At 43.4% G+C, this 23,090-nt stretch overlaps 1 protein-coding gene across 2 annotated transcripts; it reads left to right on the plus strand.

The window, feature by feature from the left end:
* Positions 1 to 1,393: 1,393 nt before the first annotated feature.
* On the plus strand, positions 1,394 to 22,883 carry LOC310998651 (CUGBP Elav-like family member 3; the record flags this gene model as incomplete). Of its 2 annotated transcripts, XM_083988809.1 has the most annotated exons (12): positions 1,394 to 1,538; positions 3,163 to 3,245; positions 18,949 to 18,997; positions 19,356 to 19,484; positions 19,583 to 19,662; positions 20,024 to 20,167; positions 20,629 to 20,773; positions 21,029 to 21,178; positions 21,299 to 21,361; positions 22,178 to 22,282; positions 22,428 to 22,571; positions 22,756 to 22,883. In XM_083988809.1, the coding sequence occupies 12 exons, from the start codon at positions 1,394 to 1,396 to the stop codon at positions 22,881 to 22,883; spliced, it is 1,365 nt and encodes a 454-aa protein (XP_083844935.1). The 2 variants fall into 2 exon arrangements, with proteins under 2 accessions (XP_083844935.1, XP_083844936.1); XM_083988810.1 differs by lacking the exon at positions 21,029 to 21,178.
* Between the last annotated feature and the right edge of the window lie 207 nt (positions 22,884 to 23,090).

A 23,090-nucleotide genomic window follows, 5' to 3' on the forward strand; every position in this document is an offset into this window, starting at 1 on the left:
CCCCGACGCACTCTGGATCTCGGGAGTCGGGAGGTTGGTTGAGTTTCAGCGGGACCCGTGACAAGCTGTGATCCGGAGTCACCTGCTGCCAGGACTCTGCTCCTCCGACCGACCGTCACCTCCTCCAGACCTGGACCACACCGGGGTTTTGTAAAGGAAACACAGCCGAGTCTGTAGTGTCTGTGCGCGGCTGCAAGGGGGAGGCGGAGGAGTGGGAGAGTAGCACGGCACAAAGAGCGGAGAGCATCCAGAGTGGGGAGGAAGGAGGACGGAGCGGAGCACGGAGGGAGGACAACAACGGGGACCCGACGGAGAGCATCCCTCTTAAATTTCTGATCTGCACAGGCAACACTGTGCTCATAAGCATCATCTGTGAACGGTAAGCCTTAATGTATGTTCCTGGTATATTTCCTTGTGTTGTTTTGTTCTTGTGTGTGCGTGTGTGTGAATTCGTTCGTGTATATGTGTGTGTGTGTGTGTGTGTGTGTGTGTGTGTGTGTGTGTGTGTGTTCGTTCGTGTGTATATATGTGTGTGTGTGTGTGTGTATATATATATGTGTGTGTACATTGAGGGGAGATCGGACAAAGAGCAAGGGAGCCCCATGACATCCGTGTGTATGCTGTAACCTACAGCTGGCTAAACAAAGAAACCGCTCTATTGCAATGATTTACCCCCAGTCACACAATTTCTCCTCTTTTTCATGTGTAGGGATCCTGACCGCCGTTTATCCATCAAAAGGTAAATGCATGCTTACAGATATTTTCACCATATAAATAGATTTTTTTTTTAATTGGGGAGAAAAAGTGCCATTATTGTTTTTTGATTGGCTAATTAACATTTGCATAATTGTTTTTCCAGAAGCCACTGGAGCCCTTTGTCATCAACGACTGGGCAATAAATATTCAAAATAACTACGCAAATAGTCTTTAAACGGTTTTATATAATTGTGGCACATTTATTATAGCCTAAGAGCCTCTCCAAATAAGATATTTTATTAAGAAAGTATATTAGTAATATTTTTTTATTCTTCATTTTTTTTCTCACCTTACAACTACAGATATTCTAATGCTATTATACATTTGGAAAAAATGTCATATTATAAACACAAGCTCCTAAGGAAATATTAATTATCCATATGCCGTATGAGTTTTCATAAAGCTTATTGATTATGAATTGATCATTACATCCAATAAGTCACTAAGTGAATTATTTTAGGATTATTAATGTGATTTTTGATCCAAGTCTCCCTTTGTTTTCTTTTTGTCTCCACCTATCCGGATGGGACCCAAAGACTTGTCCGGCATCTCGTTGCTCTTCCCAAGGGATACTTGCTTCTGATCCGTTTGCCCCTCAGCCCCTGCAGTACCCAGTCGCCCTCTCCACTCTGTCCCGATGAAGGAGGCCGACGCCATCAAGCTGTTCGTGGGGCAGATTCCCCGGAATCTGGAAGAGAAGGACCTCAAGCCTATTTTTGAGCAGTTTGGCAAGATCTATGAGCTAACTGTGATTAAGGACAAATACACTGGCATGCACAAAGGTAGGTCTTGCCATTATAACACAGCCTAAACATAGAAATACAGATAGATAGATAGATAGATAGATAGATAGATAGATAGATAGATAGATAGATAGATAGATAGATAGATAGACGTGACAGTAAGGCAGATAGAAGGCTGAATTTTCCTGCGGTGAGTGTCACATGTCTCCATGGAAACTGTCACACCTCCTCTCGTCTCCCTCTCCCGTTAACACTGCAACGTGAGATTATGATGGCAGCCAAAGAAACTCAGTTACTACTCGAAGACTGAATCAAATGCAGTTTTATGCATGAGTACAATTGTGGCGAAAATAAGCGGTCTAAGTGGAAATGTACTGAAATTGGGGAATTGCTGATCCATGTTTCTGTTCCACAGAATAGGATAGGTGTGATGTAGCTTTATAATATAAGATATATTAAAATTAGAGTCTCCTTAATATGTAAAAGATAATGAGCCTGCAAATAATTGCCACTTTTAACAAAAGAGCAGGTAAACCAAAACAAACGACTGTAGCAAACACATACACTCTCTCTCTCTCTCTCTCTCTCTCTCTCTCTCTCTCTCTCTCTCTCTCTCTTCTCTCTCACACACACACACACACACACATGCACACGCATACACAAACTGACCTGGGGTCCTGTGTGTTATGAACCAGATTAGGCTGTATGCTCCAATCAGTGTAATGGGCCTGTAAGCCAGGGTGACACAAGGGAAAGAATCTGTTGTTTTGAGAATCCCCACAGTCACAGTAAGCCCCTCTTAAAAGCAATGAGATGGGCCATAAGATGCATGTGTGCCCGTGTGTGTATGTGTGTGTTGGTTGTGTACTGGTGTGTGGTTTGGTTTGTCTTGTCTTTCTGTATGTGTTTTATTTATCTTTTGGCATTATGGTGAGTCATTCTCAATTCTTCAGATGTACACTCTACGAGAATGTTTCCTTCCTAATGGTGAAATCTTTTCTTCTTCACTCTGAATCTACATTAGTCCCTCTGAGATGTCACTGGGATGCTAACCTGCTGCTAATCTTGTTGTCTTAGTGCTGGTGACAGGTGTAGTAAACAGCTCTGGCCAGCCAGCTCTGCTACCTACCCCTCCCTCACACACACAGACACAGGTACAGCACATAGGAAAACAGAGGGAGTGTATTTGGAGTGATCGTGAGGCATGCATAGTGGTTGGTATAGGTCAGGAACCTGACTGTGCCCAGCCTGTAAGGCCTTGTTAGCCCCGCGCACGTCTGTGGTGCTGTCGTGTGCTGACTCGTGCCGTGCCGTTCTGAAATGTGCCGTGCCGTGGAGTGTTTTTCTCTGCTCTAGAGTGCATCATCATGGTGTTGTCAAGTATAGTCACAGTGCATGATTATGTTTTTTTTTTTAATCCTCTCACAACAGTTGGCCTAGTAATAATTCAGAATAGGTGACAAGTTACCCAGGGAAACATCAGAAAAGGAGACATTTAAATGTGTATGTGTGTGTGTGTGTGTGTGTATGTGTGTGTTTGTGTGTTTGTAGGAGAGTGGTACAGAGTCAGAGGATGACAAATCTTGGAGCAACTCACTGAACTTTTCTCTCTCCATCCCTTTTTCCCTCTCTGTCTATGTCTCTGTCTCTCTCTGTCTGACAGGATGTGCGTTTCTGACGTACTGTGCGAGAGAGTCGGCACTGAAAGCCCAGAGCGCTCTACACGAGCAGAAGACACTACCAGGGGTGAGTGCACATCACAAACATATACAAGAAAACACACAGTCCTAGACGGTGCACACTTCACACGTACGCAATAAAAGTCACAAGTTTGCAGATACACCCACATCACAAGAGTCCCCTCTCCTCCTCCTGCATGCACGGACACTGGCAACTATCTTGTATACACACACACAACTTCACATCAGTGTGTGTCTGTGCAATTGGAGGCTCAGCTCCCATTAGTAACACTGTGACATAACATAATATAACAGCCAGCAGGCGTCTTGCTGCTAAGGACAAACACTCCCCCTCACCGGAGACACATACGGTACTCTGTGAGCATGATTATTTCCATTTCTCTATCTTCCTCCGTCTCTCCATCTCTCTGTCGGCCCCTCTGTTAGCCTCCAGTGATAGCTCCCGCCTAGAGAGTGTGTGTAATTAATGTGGCCATTCCCCTTTGTCTCATCCCAGTCTCCCTCAGTCTCTCTAGTGAGGGATCGAGTGCTGCGGCTGGGCTGGGGTAGGACACTGTTCATTATGGATGGGGCACAGTGCGGGATCTGTGTCTGTCTCATAGGCTGTACCTCTCTGTCGTTCCCTCGCTCTTTTTTTCTCTCTCTCTCTCTCTGACCTGGTTTCCAGTTAACAACGGATTTTACAGTAACTGTTTTGGAACATTTGCCAATTTTAACCTATTTCTTAGACCTGGTCGTGTGCGCAGCTACCCAGCCCCAGACAGGGTGTTTTTGAAAGTACAGGGCGTTTTGTAGAAATTACATTTTCCTAACTGTATCTAAGCTTTGATTTTGAACAGTTATAACACAGTCGTGAATGTACGATGTCTGCCATCTCTGAGGCATCCTCTATCTCATTCTCTCTGTGTCACTCTGCCACTGATCAGAGTTTCAGCTCAGAGTTTCAGCTCCTCCTTCTCCGCAAGCTGGGGTGTTGATAAGATCTCTGTGAGAAAATGGTTGGAGGAGAGCCTGAAGAAAAAGCGTTGGGGGAGGGGAGATGTTCTAACACACATGTGCACATATCTCTGCATACATACATATTGCAATCATGCATGCATTTTCCATGTAACTAAGTCTAGAGCTAACTACATGCTCACACGTAAACAGCATGTTAATACTGACATTAATCCAATTAGGGCCTACTAAGGGGTCTGACCTTTCGGGAAAAATCACCTCTCCACTGTCTGCTGTCTTCTGTGCCTTCTTCTCTTCGATGTTATTCCTTCACTCACCCCTCTAACCCCTTTTCACTGGGTTTTACTCTGTCCTTTCCAACTGACGACACCAACAACAGGCTCGTTGGAGCAAAGGAAATTATCAATAAGCCTGCTTTCCGAGCAGTTAAATTGTGATGAATATTGCGGACACTCGGAGGAAACATTTGCAGGGAGGATGCTCATTAGCTGTACAGATTTACTAAAGAGGCGGCACACAACAATCAGAAGCACCACTCCCCTGGGAAAAAGAAGTACTAGAACGAGGGTGTGGCTGTTGCGTACCGGGTTCTCAATAATCTCAAAGTGTTAACGTTGCAACATCACTGTTTCTGCATGTGGCCTTGGTTGATTTGGGGTGTCTCTCGCTGTCGTGCTATCATCCCTTATTCCAAAAGTCATCGGAGTAGAGGACTCATAAGTATATGAAAAAAATGTTCAAAGAGCTTATATTAACATGCCTGTCTGACTTCAGTGACTTGGTTGACTAATAACAGTAAACAGAAGCTATTTTGCAGTCTTACTTAATTCCGTATTGATAATGTTAACCACCGTAATATGTTGACTCATGCGTGGGTTTGATATACCGGTAATTTTTCAAAGGATAAATCAACATCTCATGTCTCCAAATATTTATGTAAATATTTTATCTTGGAGTTCTCTGTATAGCTCTATAGTGCCCATACCTCCTCCCCCTGTATCCTCTCTAAGCTTCAGCTCCACTCTCACTTCACACCACCTGTCTGTACCCTTTCTCTCTCCTGTGTCTTCCTTCTTCTTCCTCCCCCTCCCTGGCAGCCGTTGTCTCCTTTGACAGGATCTAGAAATGTCTTCAGAGGATTTCTCCCTCTCTTTCACACATCCTCCCAATTGTCCCATTCTTTTCTCTCCCCAAGAATTGCTTTTTCATCCCTGCCTTATTCCTCCTTTTATTTCCCCCCAGCCCTCCATGCTTTCCCCTCATTCCATTTATCTCCCTTTTTTCCTCCTCAAATCCACTCAGTCCTGTGTTCAACTCCTCCCTCCACTTTCTCTGCACCAGTAGAATATTACAGAATGTTCCCTTCACTACCCCCCCAACCCTTTCATCGCTCGCTCCTTTTTCCTCTCTAACATCTCCTCATGGTATCCTTCTCTCATCCCCCCTTTCCCTTCCTGCTGTCTCTTACTCATTTTTTTCCCCCTTTACTGCACGCTTGCGCTTCTTCCTCGGATTCTCATTTCACAGTCATTTATGGTAACCCCTCTCCCAAGACCTCCTCCCAACATCAGTCCTCTTCTCTCCGTCTCCCCTCCTCCGACCCCCTCCCCCCACGAGTTCCACTACCCCTTGTCTCATTTCCCCTCCTCTTGATTAGTTGACCCTTTCGACCGTTTCACACCCCCAACCCCACCCCCCTTTCCCAGCTCCACTTGTTAAGCTGCATGATTAGTTTCTCACAAACTCATTTTCATAGGACAATCCCAGGCTCACCGCGGGCCGAGCGAGCTAAGGTGCATTTGAATGTGTGTGTGTGTGTGTCTTGGTGGAGTGGGACTTGAATCTTGGGATCACTCTTAATTGCGGGCATTGGTGGAAAGTCAGGCACCCTTATACAACTTAAAAAGAACTGTAGCTTCACGCATTCATACAGACGTGATTTGCTTATACCCATGGCCAAGCAATTAAGGTCGGGTGGCAAGTTCAATGGTACAGAGCACTCTTGCTGCTCCTGTCTGTCACTCCCTGATGGGATTTAACGCTGATTTAACAGTTCCAACCAGCCAGTAGAGGAATGAATGGAGAGAGACAAACACAGACGGATGCAGAGAAACTATATCACAAACGCCCCCGCCCCCCCACTAGGTCCGGCAGAGGCAGTAGACTGTCAGATTGGAAAATGAGGAAAAAGGACAGAGGGATTGAGAGAGAGAGAGAGAGAGAGAGAGAGAGAGAGAGAGAGAGAGAGAGAGAGAGATGAACAGATGGTCTTATCAGAATGCCCTGCGCCTTGTGTTTAATTTGGACACAGAGAGGGGAAGGGAAGCACAAAGGGAGCACAAGATGAAGAGAGGGAGAGAAAGACAGAACGAGGAAAAGAGAGAGATGCTTTATATTAGTCACAGTGGCAGAAACAGTGGAACCACTAGCAAGTCACAGTGTAGCATACAGATGTTTTCCTGTATTAGATGTGGTGCAGAGATTCCCCTCTGGGATTCATTCACATGAAAGAGCTCATGTTTAGCTGTCACATATCAGTGCTTATTTGCACTTGAAAATTGAATTTCTCATACGCATTTGCATGCAGGGTTTGCATCAATTGGGGATGAGATGAGAGATATATACAGTGAAGTAACAGGACAGGACAAATAGGAAAATAATCAGGATACAAAAAAAAGAAACATCTCCGTTAAGCAGTGATTTTTATTTATGTCATTACTTTTGCATATTTTGTAGAGGAGCCATGGGATACTCATTATCATATCTGCAAACATGACTTGTAGTACACGTCGCATTGCCACAATACTGTAGCTTTTGTAACAAACACAGGATCATCTGCAGTTCAAGAGAGTGGAGGCGCAGTTGTTTAGCGAGTAGCGTGTGCCTCGTTAGTCCAGAGATGGTGGCATTAGGCTGATGGCGCGTGTCGGAGGTCAAAGGTCAGGGCTCAGCCTCTAGTCAACAATTTCAGGGGGGGCTGGTCTCAGAGCTGTAAAACTTTTCAGGAGAACCAGTAGAAGGACATGACAGCTCCCATTAGTGTTTGGAACAGCACTATTTAGCATAATACATCTGACAGAATGGTGGCAAAGGGATGGTGAAGTGAAAGTTGGATACAGAATGAATGTTATTCAGTTTCTTTTGGAGTTAACACTCTCGGGGCAGAGTTTGTCTGACAGCCTCATTTATTAACAGTGTAACACAAACGCAACGTAATGATTCGCCAGTGTAAGGCTAATGTGGGTTTATATTACAATGTAAGCCAATTAAATCAGCATTTTGTTGGTCGCCAGGATTGTATGTCATTACCAATTTGCCTTTATTTAAGCAGTAACAGATCAGTTGATATTTGCAACCCATGATAAATAATCAGAAGCTTAACCTACTTAACTTTTATTATAACACTTTCTCATTTCCTTTCACTCACACGAGTTTTTTTGCACATCAGGAACCGTCACGGGCGCACAGCACGGACAGTCCTAATATGCACCTATCAAAGCGTATACTGCACACACTCACTCATAAATGCACATCCTTGCTTGTACACAGAATTTATAGTAATCATTAATACAACTGTCCTTGCTTCCTAATCCTCCAGCCCCCCCCCCCACTTTTTCATCAGGCCACACTTCCCTCCCAGCCTGTTTAGATTTTAACCTCCTATCTCCCTCCACTCTCTGTCTATCGCTCCATCTCTCCAGGGCCTACTGCTGCTGTATTTCCTCCCTTATCTTTGTCTTTTGTTTTTTTTGTTTTTTACCAACAGTATCTCTCTTTCCATTTAATCTGCACTCTCTTCTCTCTGCGTTTATCACTCCCTTCATCTTTGTCCTACTTCAAACACAAGTGTTGGTACACACACACGCACGCACACACCTACACACATACAAACATACTCACACACATCTGTTTGGTCACGCTGGCTTCCGCAGGTGAAATTAAAGTGTGATAAGCAGCTTACCAGGTGTGTGTTGTCATGCTTCAATGCTCTCCAGGCAGCACTCTGCTCCCTGTTCTTTGATTAGAGCCAAAATGTAGCACACACACACACACACACACACACACACACACACACACACACACACACACACACACACACACACATCATACATGCAATGACACACTGGATGCCTTCTGAATTATTAAAAAGGCAGGAGAAGTGCTACAAGGCAAGTAGTTAACAATAACTGATACAGCACAGAATCAATACGCTTATGAAAAATATAATAAATGTTTGTACTGTGAATATTGTTCAAATGCATTATATGGCATGACAGTGGCGTTCTTACAGTAATCCAATACATTTGTCTACGTCCATGGGTGACGCTGGGTTGCGCAAACATGTTGGGAGTTGTTGTGTATTTTATTGAGCCTAGATCGAAGAGAGAAGCAGCAAAGTTATTTATGTCCCAGGCTGAAAAGGCTATATTTTATATGCATGGACAGTATGGACTCAGTTGGGTACTTGCAAGGTTCAACAACAGCAGCTCAGCAGTAATGCCAAGAGTGTGACTTCCTGATAGTTAGTTGTACATGAATTATTTCTGAAATGCAAGGCAAATATCTGTTACTGTAACACTGCTGACATCAAATGAAACATGACAATGTGGTTCACTGACAACACAAAATGTCCTACCCCCCTTTGGCGTACGCTGTTTTACGAGACTGGAAAGTTGGGCATTTGCATGTCCATCATCCAGAACTTGTAGCTGATGTTTATCAAATCCACCCAGGACATGTAACGTGTGCATGTTGTGTATGTTGAATGTGCGTTTCCATGTGGAATCTAAGATGCCTGGCAGGCAGCCTCCCTATGGGGCAAAGCTATGATGAGCAATTATCCACTAGGGCGACTTTGTAGGCTAATTTAGCATATTTATGTGGTCAGCAGCACTGTTTACTATTCCCCTTCACTGCTTACTGCTGCACTTTCAATTTAGAACAGACCCCAGCTCCCTCTCTCACTCTCTCTCTTTCATTTTCTCTGTGTCTCTTCCTCCTCTGCCATCCCTCTGCCTCTATCTCTCCCCGCCTGATGGGGTTTGTGATGTGTATCGCTTCCCCCTCCCTTGTGCTGTTTCTCTATTTTTATCCTCACTGTGTGTGGGATGGGAAGGGAGTAGAGGGACAGGTGTAGAATCAAGTGTGTGTGTGTGTGTGTGTGTGTGTGTGTGTGTGTGTGTGTGTGTGTGTGTGTGTGTGTGTGTGTGTGTGTGTGTGTGTGTGTGTGTGTGTGTGTGTGTGTGTGTGTGTGTGTGTGTGTGTGTGTGTGTGTGTACACAAGAAGTAAAGACATAGAGGAGGAGTCAGAGAGAGTGATACAGAGAGGGTATATGCAGATGCAATGTTTGTGTGGGGTTGTACGTATATAGCTTAGACCAAGGGGGATTTAGCCTGTTTGTTTAAAACAAAAGTCTTTGCTGTATGTGTGTGTGTGTGTGTGTGTATGTTCTTGCATGTGCGTTAACATGTGAGTGCATTTGTGCATTGAACATGGAGAGAGAAGGAGTGCCTGCCTCATATTTCACCACAAAATTGAGGCAGAATCTAATCATAGTCTCATAAAAGCCTGACCCTGGAGAGCGCCTGCTTCTGTTAAGGCCTGACACACACACACACACACACACACACACACACACACACACACACACACACACACACACACACACACACACACACACACACACACACACACACACACACATGCACGCACATGTACACTGAGGAACATTTGTATCCTGGCTAGTTTGAAAATCATGTTTGTGTGGACACATGATTACCAGGGTATGTGACTGTTCACTGCCAAATCTGTGTCTCTCAGATGCTGAGCTCTAAAGTAGCCCTAAGTTGAGTTGAGTCCATATCACACACCATCTGTTTTGTAAATCCAACTCGCTACAAAAATCTGTGGGCCCTAGTTTCCCCATTCAGACTGGAAAAGACCATCGAGTTAGTAGCAATTACCAGTCATCATTATTGGTTCTGATGACGGACTGATGCATGCTTTGTTCTCGCAACTTGAAGCTGGCTTCAGACCCTGAGTGAAGCGCAGCACGGGCAGCTTTAGTGTGCTCATTTAAATCCTGGATTCACACATTGGCTTACTGCAAGCTGCTCACTTAAGGTGATGAATCTGGAAATCAAAGTGTTTCTCTTTCAATCTTCATTCTCAACATAGATATTAAAGCCAGATATTTCACACTGACCACAGCATACAGCTGCGAAACTGAAAATGACAGATTATTCTAACATCACAAGGAGAATGTCTTTTATTTATATATCTGGGTTTTTAAGGAGTCATCAATGAAGAAAACAAGTGTCAGAAGGTAGAGTGTGCCAAAAAATCACTTAAATGCAATGACTGTAACCGCTGCCCAGATCTCAGCATTTGCACTTGGAGAGGACTTTGATCACTGAGCTGTGTCACTGATGTCCAGTGCCAGATCATATACCAAACATCACTCCTTTTTTACCTCATTTACTGTAACATTCACCCTTTGAATTCCATTTCCAAGCACAGATCTTTACTCTTGGGAGCTTTGGGACTCTCAGAGCCTGTATGGGCATAAAAATGTGACATTTTAGAAACATTAGATTGAAAGACGATGCATATGCCACCAGTTTAAGTGCTTTCAAGCCTCCAATTGGCTGAACATCATGTGCTGAGTTTACCATTTAGAAGGACAAAGATGACTAAATTCACTAAAAGTAAAGTAACAACTGGATTCATGAATATTCAATCATAAAGTTTTTTTTAAATTTAGTTTCACAAGTGTATGGCAAATTACATTTTACTTTGTGTTGATTTACACTATTTTCTGTTTAAATTTGCTGTTCTCAGTTTGAAAAAACAAAATGCTCTACAATGTAACATCTTGACAAGTCAGTAATGATACTGACATGAGTTAGCATGTGTCACGGTGTTCATGGGACTGTTCAACTAAAACCAAGAGCCTGCGATCCAGACACCTTGCCTCAGCATGCAATATTTATATTGTCTGCTCTGAGATGGACGTATAGACCAGGGCCCATACGGGGGGCTGAATGAGTGTGTGAATTTGTCTGAATGAAAAGGGGGGTTAAGAGCAGCGGAGGAGGGCCATGAAGAGGTTTGGCATTAATAGGGGTGTATAGACAGGGAGGGGGCAGGGTGAGACAGGGGAGGAGCAGAGGAGGTCGGGTTGGAGAGAAGGAGGAAACAAGACAAAAGTTTGCTATAATGAGCGTGGAGGAAGGGCAGGCGGGTGGTGTGTGGAAGAAAGGGCTTTTGCTGGGTGGTGGAGGGGTGGGAGGGGGCCCGGGTGCACTTCTGTCAGTTTAAACAGAGACATCTGTCAGAGGGGGCCACTGGTGTGTGTCTGCATATGCGTGAGTGTGTGTGTGTGTGTGTTTGTGTGTGTGTGTGTGTGTGTGTGTGTGTGTGTGTGATTAGGCGGGGAAGGGGATGACAGGACTTAAGTTGCACCTGGGGTGTGACCTCTGCTCTGAGGTCCCCTCTCTAACCACGTTTCAACCTGCTGTCTAGATAATGGCCTTTTCACACTGACCACAGGGCAAAGCTGGAGCTTTATACCACCAAATTACATTGGTGTAGATCACCACACTGTTCAACAACAGAGGACAAGAGAATAGGACAGCAGGACTTAAATAGCTCTGTTTCTTTGGCTTGTTAATGTGTGACAGCCAGGAGCCTTTCATAATGCAGTTGTTGTTGACATGTATGTGGCTATATGTATTCAGGTTAAGTTTTTGTTGAAATTTTTGTTTTTACATTTATTGAACCACATATTTAGATTTTAAAAACATTTTAAGATACTAAGACTATATGCACTTCTTGACTTTGAGTGTTGTTACATTACATTACATTTTAAGGCTTGAAGCTTATCATGTAGAATATAACTTTGAATTAATAAAAAAGAAGTGTAACTTTTAGACATACATTTAGCCCAGCTATTATCTGACTATATGAGTACATATAAATTTGTCATCATCATGTTTCAGGTTTAATACTCAAAAATTACATCCTTTCTCCATTTGTAAGCACTTTACTTTGTATTATGTAAAACATCATGAGTACAGGAAAGATACAGTATAAAATTATAGTTGGTATAACACAATGGTTCAAATTTAGCCTAATCTAAAGTAGATTAAGGCATTAGATTTTGTAATCTGATTTGATACTGTCTTGCTCTTTTATAATCTGAAGATACTGATCCGCCTACTGGCGTTCAGGTAAAGTGAGATCAGCTTGACATGATTTGCATTCTAGAAATTTAAAATACTTCTTTTGAGTTGCCCCAAAGAGACACAAAACACACCGCCATAGATTTATTACGGTCCTATGACAGCACAAAACCAAAAAGTGCGATATTCAACATGATATGTTCCTTTCAGTTAAGCTATTAAAAGAACATACCGCTCATTTGCATATTTGTCTTGCCTTAATTTTATGGGTTTCTGCGTAACGCCATGACTGTGAGCATCTGAAAATGTGTCACTGGCACCGTAGTGAATGTAATCTCGGTGAATAAGAGATTTTTGCAATCATGAATTTGTATGGCTTTGAGCAGCCTTTTTAATTCACCAGCTCATTTCCCAAAGGACTTACACTCCCTAAAATAGAAAGAAGGTCCAAGTGCATAGGTCTAACAGTTATCCGCTATAGTGCTGTTGGATTATGTTGGACTAAATCCAAAGGATCAAATTTCAGTGAGTGCACCACTGCTACATGCAAAATGTTCTCATTGGGGTTTGACAAAAACAGCATAATATTATAGGGATCAACAGGGTAGTTAGTTCTGCTTTATGCATGGTTTGATACCATTACTATGGAGAATGATAAAGAGAAAAAGAGAACGAGAGAAGAGAATATGTTGGTAATCCATGCTCCAGTAGAGAGGCTGATGAAGGGTTAACTGCCAGATGAAGTACTGAGAGGAGGAGGAGGGCAGACTTCTCAGGTGTGAAGAATGGAACGAGAGAGACAGAGGAAGGTGGGATGAGAGCAGGGGGATGGGCCGCTCAGGAGCGTGTATTATGGTTGCGGGCCCCCGTTGCCTGGCAACAAATCAGAGCGAGATGCCAGGTTGCTAGGTAACCTGGGGGATGCAAAGCCTTAACGTGGTGTGATAAAGAGATGAGAGAGGGGTGGGGTGGAGCTGCGCTGCCGGGCTGCTCCACCTTCCCGCTCATTCTCTGTTTCTCACATTTCTGTATCTTCATCCAGCTGTGAATGAGAGCCGCAAACTCAGTTTCATCCTGGAGCCGTGACAGTAGACGTTACAGCGACCTCCCCGTTTTATAGAAATGTAAACACTCCAACACACCACATAAAAACAGCTTCTATGAATTATTATCACACAGATGGTCCATGTAGTGAAGCTGAGTAATATGTAGATACAGTGTTGTGATTCAAGGCTGATTATTGTCTGTAGTTCTAATGATTATTTTCATTTTTGTTTATTGTGCCAATTCTTTTCTGAATTAATTGAATGAAAGCAAACTGTGACCTTTGCATTTTTTCAGAGCCATTATGACAGCTTAAAATGCCAAGCTTTAACCAACAAACAAAACACAAAGATATTGGATTTTTTCCTTCTTCTTTTTAATTTTTTGGTTTTAAAACTATTAAGGTCAGTAATTGATAGTATTTGTAATTGATAACTGCAGGTTAATTTTTAATGCACTCATTGGTGCTGCTGAAACTAAAAGTTGGAAATTTCAAAATGTGTCCATCTCAGCTGAAAGGTATTGGGAAAAAATCCTCCTAGCTGTAAAATCCATCATATCCATACGGCAGATTCATTTTTTATGAAACATTTCTGTTAATATCTCTGAAATCACTGGCAGTCATAATCAAAACAATTCAAGCAAAAATTATATTTATTTATTATTTATAATGTATAAGTTATTGTGTAAAACCATGTTGTTAACTTATCACAGAGTAGAAACAGTGAACTCTTTCTGCGTCATTTTGCACTGATCAAGGGCCAAGTAGGTACTTTGTCAAATTCAAAATATAATTATTTTTGACATTTGCATAAAATGCAAAAAAAAAAAAAAAAGTAAAGGTATTTCTTTAAAAAAAAAAAACTGTCAAAAATTCAGTTTTTAAGAGAGAGAAAACTGTGCTGAACAGTGCTGCTATTTAGTCTAATTTTGGTTTTGTCAAATCAACATACGGCTTCACTACACTGATGATAATGAGTTTGTAGGCCTGCGAGGCATGTTACAGCAATGATGGAGAAAAAATGAGAGAGGGTGGAGGATGGGGGTGGGAGGGTGGGAAGAGAGATGGAGAGAGTAGGAGTGACACAAGAGAAAGAAGTGAATGAGATAGAGTAAGAGAGAGCGAGAAGGGATGGAAAAAGATAATAATAAAAATTTTAAAAAAAAGCAGAAATGCCCATGTCAGGGTATGGAGGGATTATAGGGCTGAGAGTGGAAAAAGGGGAATTGAGGATGAGGGAGAGGAAGAGGGAGGAATAGTGGAGAAGGGATAAAAATAGTTTTCCTTTCTTGTGCACTCTGGAAAATGGACATCTGAAATTGTGCGGATGGACTGTTCCAGAGGGAGATTGAAGGGGGAAGGGTGTGTGCATGTGTGTATATGAGAAAAAGAGATAGGAAGAGAGAGTGTTTGTGTGTTTATACACACACACACACACACACACACACACACACACACACACACTCACACTCGCCATTGTCTGTTGTCATGCTGTGCACTGTAGTCAGTTTTAGATGTTATTTTATGGAAGTATTGCCTTCCAGCTATTTTTTTTTGGACCAAAAAAGACCAAAGTGAAAAAAACACTGATTCAACACTGTAGTTTAATCCATGTTCCAAATACTGTATGTACACACACATTTACACAGCGACCCCCCCCACCCTCATGATGTGGTGAAATGGTTTGTTCCACTGATTTTGCGTAGGTGGGGGAGGGGGCAGAATACGATTTGATTGGATAATCCAAGGATTTAATATCCCCTAATCCTGGCACAATCCTCTCTGCATTACTGCAGGGAGCAAGATTAACTGTATGTGTGTAGTATGTGTTTGTTTCTGTGTGCAGGAGGGTGGGTGCTCTGGGAGTTGGGACAAGTGTAGCGTACACATCGAGTGTGTGTGTGTGTGCGTGTCTGTGTGTGTGTGCACATATGAGTGACATGCACTGTGTTTGTATTTGTGTTGGCGCCACAGCATGCAAATGGAGCGGTGTTTGCATGCAGGGTTTGGCCATGCGTGTATGAGTGGACGACGTGCCTCCACTGAGTGTGAGTGGTCATGCGAGCTCACACACACACACACATGATCATATATCACATATCTCGCCCTCATGCATCACCGCGCCACTGCTCACATACGAATCCACTTTCCTCAGAGATTCAGAGAAACTCTGTCTTTGAGCGAGGGCTTCTTAGTATGCAGCAGGACAGATCAAACCGTGCTACAGTACTGAACCAGCCCCTTGTACGTGCGCACGTTTGCAGATGGTTACTGTTAATTAAGTCTTAATTGGAACGTGAGTAATTAGAGGATAATTTGACTTGAAAGGAGCGTGTGGCTGTTCATGTGTGTTGGAGTAAAAGAGAGAGCGGGAAAGACGGAGTGGAGTACAGTGTGACTGACTACCAAGGACTGTACTTTATTTATATATTTTTCTCTTGGACTCAAGGGAATTTTAATTACTCTGCTACAATATAGATTCAGTTCCCTCACCTTCTCCCTTGCCTCCTCTCGTTCGGAGCCAACTCACACTCACTTCCTCTTCTGGATACTGCCCACAACTCTTCATTATGCTATAAATTTCCTGTCTTGCTCAGTTCCCTTGTTCTCATACATTTTTACTAATACTCAATTCTCATTTTGTCCCCCGTGTTTCATTCTTTTACAACTCAGAGAGAAAAAAATGGTATGAAGCCAGCAAACCACTCTCCGGCACAAAATTCTTTGTTTATCCAAAGAGCACAGCAGTCACCCTTGGCAACCAGCATCCTTGTTTACCTACCCAGTGTGCCGTCATACGATTGCCATGACAACAAGCCGGTTGCCATGCCAATTTTCCGATGCCATTGTGTCGTCTTTGTCACAGCAGTGTGCACCTCTCACCTGCTGCTTTTTCTCCATCTCCTTTCCTTTTTCCTCCCATCTTCCTTTATGTATTAGAATATGAATGTGTATTATGTCAATGCTTATAAACACCAAAACATTGATATGCCATAGTTTGTAATCATTAGGTGTTTCTGTTCAGTCTATTTTACGGTCACATGGAATGAGCTTGAATAGGCCTAATGAAGGAAGAAATGGAGGAGGTGATGGATGGATGGAAGGATAGAGAAAGGGTTTGTGGACACAAATCTCGCTACAATCAGCCTGCTCTACAACACAGCCCAAAATCAATGAACAAGACGGGACTGATCGATGAGTTGATAGTGCAAGATGGATGGCAGTGTGGATGGACAGCAATAACACCAGGACTGGAATATGATGGATGGATGGATGGATGGATGGATGGATGGATGGATGGATGGATGGATGGATGGATGGATGGATGGATGGATGGATGGATGGATGGATGGATGGATGGATGGATGGATGGATGGATGGATGGATGGATGGACAGTGTGATTCCAAGGTCACAGATAACTGGGGAGGTGGGGTGTGTGTATTTTCCGTTAAGTTTATATTTATGCTGACAGTTCCCGTCAATAAAGGTGTGGGGTTAAAAATGGACATCATCCCTTCCTACAGTGTGTGTGTGTGTGTGTGTGTGTGTGTGTGTGTGTGTGTGTGTGTGTGTGTGTGTGTGTGTGTGTGTGTGTGTGTGTGTGTGTGTGTGTGTGTGTGTGTGCAGATGTGTTTGCATCTGTGTGGGTTTGTGTCTCTGACTGTGTGTGATGGCCTTGCCTTAGATCAATAGCTCTGTGGTGACAGCTAAGAGCTGATTAATCAAATGTATGGATCAGTCTCTCTCTGCTCTGCCCTCTCCTCAATTACCAGCTTCATTACATTGCCTTAACACCCCTCTGGGACCTTTCTCCATTCTTCCTTCTCCTCCCCTCCCTCATTCCCCACCCTCTTCCTCCTCCTGCCTGTCCCTTCTTGTCCCTCTTCTCATCCTCTGTTCCTCCCTCTGAAACTTTTCTCCTCCCTGTCTTTGAATAACCATTCATGGATGCCAAGAACAGTAATTCAGCCACTATTACTACAAATCACATTTTGACTGGCAGTGAGAAAGCATTAATTACACTCTGTTGCAGCAGACTGAGGAACTTTAAATCTGAGCCTGACTCAAAAACAATTTGTCAAAGCTCGGATTGGCCGAAAGCAGATTCTGCTCCACGAGCACGTTGTTGATTTTATTCCTTTTTTAAAATTCATTTTCTTGCTTCTTCTGTCTTCTTTATTCTGCTTTACCTTCCTCGCCTTTCTTTATCCAACCATATGCATCTCTCCCTTTCTTGCACTTCTGCCCTCTTTTCATCGCCATCATCCTGCAGCCCTTCTCCTCCCCCATCACATCCCTCTGGCATTAACACTCTGTCTCATTGCCTCAGTGCTATGACTAAGCACAGTGTGTGTAGTATGTTTCCGAGGCTGTGCGTGCCTTCATGTATGTGTATGTGACAAACCTGTGTGCGTGTGTGTGTGTATAGATAGTGCAGGCCATTCAGAATATGTGTGTGCATGCACGCAGCAACACTCGAGGCAACGGATCTCTGTAGTCGTGACATTTTTTAGACAGAGCAAGTCACGACTGACTCACGCCCCTCTCCTCCTCCCTCCCTCCTCCTCCTCTTTCTCTTTCTATTCTTTTTGAATCATCCTCTCAGGGGTAGCTCTGCTTTCATCCTCCCACTCCCTGTCTCTCTCTTTCTCCCTCCCCATGTAATGCTCCTTTTTCCAGCATTTCCATTCACTCCCTGAGTTCCTCTTGGCCTTCCACCTGCCCTTTCAGTCTGTCGAAATCAGTCGGGGTCCCCCAGGCCTCTGTCTCTCGTTCTCCATTCTTTTATTTTTAGCTGACTGCGCCCGTTCCTCTCACACACTCGTCATCTCATTCCACTGTAGTCTTTCTCACCCGCTCTCTCCCTCTCTCCTCTCTATCTCAGCCTACTCTTGTCCCTCATCTAATCCGTAGTTCTTCTGTAATCCAGATCAGCTGGCCTGCATTCTTAATCTCATCACTTCTCAATCCCCCATCCATTCTGTGAGTATGTGTGTGTGTTGGAGAGAGAGAGAGAGTGAGAGAGAAAGAGAGTGAGAAGTCAGAGATAGTAAGGTTGTGTGGGGTTTGACACAGAAAGAGAGCAACAGGGGACCGAGTTCAGACACACCTGTCACCTGCTAACCTTGATTTATCAGGGGCTAAGAAACACGTGGACACACCCAAACACATGCGCACACAGGCCTCGATATCACACAAAATCATCTGTCAGTACAGAGAATTATCTCTTATTGTTTTACTGTTTTGATGAAGGTCAGTTGTCACATGCTCTGTCAAAAGACACTGGTTGTCTTCTGACGTGTTATACCTTACAGACTAATTACCCAATTCATTTGGCCGCATAAGCATGCAGTTGAAGATTAGTGAAGTGGCCAACCATGGAACGTTTAGAATAAAATTGCTCTTTGTTGTCTTTATCAACAAATGATGATAAATGAAAACAGCAACAAAAGGCATTAGACTATTTAGTGTAAGTAGATTCCCTGTAATATGGGTGATATAAATGAATGGACATGTTGACAATCTGTGCTAATGTTCCTGCTTTCTTCTTTTGTCCCTCAGATGAATCGGCCGATCCAGGTGAAACCAGCTGACAGTGAGGGAAGAGGAGGTGAGACATGCATATGAACATACACACGCACACACACTCACACAGACACAGACGCCAGGGGTAGGTGTCAAGCTGGATCAGATAAAGATAGAAACTAGGCAGCAGGGTGCTTGGAGGGTTACTGGACTCATGTTTTTAGTAAATAGCCTTCACAAGTACACACACAGACACACATTTCCACTCCCCGCTCATATCACTATTCAGTGTGGTCAATACTGCTCCCTGGTGGTCGCTAGTGGTAGCTTCCTTTCGATAAAACAATTTCTACAGTTATCATCAGAGGTTTTACCAGTTAAAGGAAAATAACATTTGTATTTGTATCTGCATTGTTGTTTTCTACATGACCTTGATCACTCAGAGGACAGAAAGTTGTTTGTGGGCATGCTGGGAAAACAACAGAGCGACGAGGACGTCAGAAGGCTGTTTGAGCCCTTTGGCAGCATAGACGAGTGTACTGTGTTGAGAGGACCCGATGGCACCAGCAAAGGTATCACACACACAAAAAAATCCCACAAATGAAATATTTCATGTGGTAGTACTGTTTAATTAAAAACCAGCCTGTGTGCTCACTCTGTTTTGTTGCAGGGTGTGCTTTTGTAAAATTCCAAGGACACACTGAAGCCCAGGCTGCCATCAACAGCTTGCATGGAAGCCGCACAATGCCTGTAGGTTGCATGCATATGGTAATATGTGATTAAAACCAGTCATATACAGCACAAAGACATAACGTTTGAATGGCCCGCTAAAGATGTGTGCATAGGCCAGTTGGGAGAGTTTACATTTTATGTAGCTGCTGATTGAGTGTAAGTATTGTAAGCGTATATCCGCTTTGGTGCTGTCCTGGGCATCCTCCTATATGCTGGGCTCGGCCTGAGCCCCATGTGCCTCGTAAAAGGATTAAATGGATAGAGAAAATGAATGAATTAATAAACAGAGCAGAGTCCCATTAACACAAAAAGAAGATAACATAACGTTGCTTGTAATTGCCGTTGAAACTAAGGCCTGGCTCTATCTCTCTCCCCACAGGGAGCATCGTCCAGTCTGGTGGTGAAGTTCGCTGACACGGAGAAAGAGCGGGGGCTGAGGAGGATGCAGCAGGTGGCCTCCCAGCTCGGCATCTTCAGCCCCATGACCCTCAATTACCCCGCCTACAATGCCTACACACAGGCGGTCAGCGCACAGGCAAGTAGTGCATGCACCACAAACATTCACTGTTTTACACGCATATACACACACCAAGTTTGTAAGGGGAGTGCTGTGCTTATGAAAGGATGTAATAAGTTTGAAGAGGCTATCAGTAGTCTAATTGGGGCTAATGTTATTACCCAGACAACAGAACATACGTCACCGGGCATTAGCTTTCCCGCAACACACAACCATTAACCCACTGACTCAAGACATAATGGCCTTGTAATTAGATCTCTATTCATCTGTTCCTCCATCACTCCCTCTGCATGTCCCTTCCTCTCCCTTTTCCTACCTTTTCCTCTCTCTCTCTCTCTCTCTCTCTCTCGTTCTTATTTTCATTTAACTGTTTCTTTGTCCTCTCTCTCCCTCATTTTCCCCCTCTTGCTTTCCCCATCCCCTTCCTCTCTCTCTCTCTCTCTCTCTGTTTCCTTCCCTGTCCACAGCTTGTCCAACAGCAGGCCTTGGTTGCCCAGTCAGCATACTTGTCTCCTGTGGCAACAGTTGCCGCCGTACAGATGCAGCAGATGGCGGCGCTCAATGCCAATGGAATCATTGCCACACCCATTACACCCATCACACCATCCTCGGGTAGGCTCACACACACAGATGCATTTGAATTTGTGTGTGGTCAGATTAAGTTTTTCTCTTTCATGCTTTGCTTTGTCATAAAACAAGTCATGAGACAGATTATACTTGATTAATCATGTTTTTTCAGTATTTTGCATAAATAGAGCAATATGATTGATTGTACAAATGATATCATAAACAGATACAGCCCTATAAAAGGTGTTAAGACCTGCAATGAGAGAGGCTTAATGCCTGGGGTGTGATCTATGTCTGCAGGTGCAAACACACCACCAACTATTGCAGCAACACCTGTGCCAACTCTTCCCCCACCAATAGGAGTTAACGGTTACAGCAGTTTGCCAGCCCCAACCAATGGACAGCAAGCAACAGAAGCACTATACACCAATGGCGTTCACCCATATCAAGGTATTGTAGTGAAGTCTGTAGAAATTCAATTTACACATCAAACAGGAAAAAACAACAAGGATTTATTATGACATAACCTTTTTTTTTTTTTTTCATTTATTTATTTATTTTATTCTACAGCTCAGAGTCCAGCTGCCTTGGACCCCCTACAGCAGGCGTATGCAGGCATGCAGCACTACACCGGTTGGTATATGAACAAGCATAAAGGATTAAATGTTACATTATAAAGTATAAACCATTTGTAATTAGAGCAAAGCTACTAAAACCTAAAGCAGGTTTGCTGACAGATACAGTTAAAAGACAGTTTAGTCAGTTCAAATGCTCTGCTATTACGATTGGTACGGTATTACAAAATTCAACAAAAGGTATGGTAAAATGAAGCCCAGTGTGTGGACAGTACCATCAGACCTCTATCCCTGAGTTACAACTTTTTGCTGTGGGCAGGTGTAAAATAATATGTCGTGATAGTATATGGGTTGATGTAAAATGAAAAAACAAAACAAAACTAAGCTCCCAGTGTAAGTGTATATAAGTTCCTTCACAAACCATTGCACATAAATATAAAGACACATTTTTCTATGTCAATTACAAATACCAATAAATCAGAATGTTATCAGAAATGACTACTAGTAGGTTAAATCGTGTTATACAGAAAGGAAGACCAGGGGCAGTTTGATTAGGTCTAGGACAGATGAATGAATGATTGTATCATAACATGATACATAAAAGATAAATAATAAATGACTGGCATCTGACATCTGATATGTTCCTCACAATTTACTACCATGTAGTAGCGGGAGACAATAATGTGTGTATGCCAGACTCGTCAACAGTGTCATTGTTTAGCAGACTTGCTCCATTAAGCTGTTACAGTTAATAGTTTTCACCTTCAGCAGGACACACTTCAGTTCAAACAAAATGACTCTATTGGATGCTGCTATGTTGCCACCTGTTGTTTTTACCCAATCAGATTTTGTTACTGTCTGTCTCTCCCAATAGCGGCTTACCCTGCTGCCTACGGATTGGTTGGGCAGCCGTTCCCCCAGCAGCCAACACTGGTTGCCCAGCAACACCAGCAACCCCAGCAACAGCAGCAGAGAGAAGGTGATGTGACTTCCTGTCTGTCTGGGGCCACACCCCTCTATTCAATTTAAAGTTGTTTTTCACAGGGATTTCACAGCCTGAGATCATTGATCACACTCTGCGTAACGTGTGTGTGTGTCTGTGTGTCCATGTGTGTGTATCCCAGGTCCAGAGGGGTGTAACATCTTCATCTACCACCTGCCCCAGGAGTTCAGTGACTCTGAGATGCTGCAGATGTTCCTGCCCTTTGGCAATGTCATCTCAGCTAAGGTGTTTGTGGACCGTGCCACCAACCAGAGCAAATGCTTCGGTGAGACACAGACAGAGAAGAAAGAGGGAGGGAGAGGGGAGAGTACTTGCATCAGTGGGAGGAAAGGACGAATGAACAAGACAGGGGCTGGCTGTGTGGAGGACAAACTGTTGTGTTCATTTCTTTATCTAAATCAAGGTGAGATAAAGGCAACACAAGGTCTGCTTTTTTCTTTCTCTTTCAGGATTTGTGAGTTTTGACAACCCAGCCAGCGCTCAGGCCGCTATCCAGGCCATGAATGGTTTCCAGATCGGCATGAAAAGACTGAAAGTGCAACTCAAAAGGCCCAAAGATGCCAATCGCCCATACTGAGTGATAATTGAGAGGAGGAGGAAGAAATAAAAAGAGGTGAGGTGGCAATCAGGAGGTGATGAATGGCACGACTTCAAGGGAGGTGGGGTGTTGTATGTTGGGGGAGCAGGAGGAAGAAATTAGTTTAGTGAGAGAAACATGGAGAAGTTATGCTTGACACTTCAATGCTAACTGATGGTAAAAAGTTAAGAGGAGAAACTTAATGTG

This window comes from Trachurus trachurus (genome assembly GCF_905171665.1).
Source record: "Trachurus trachurus genome assembly, chromosome: 16".
Lineage (NCBI taxonomy): Eukaryota > Metazoa > Chordata > Actinopteri > Carangiformes > Carangidae > Trachurus > Trachurus trachurus.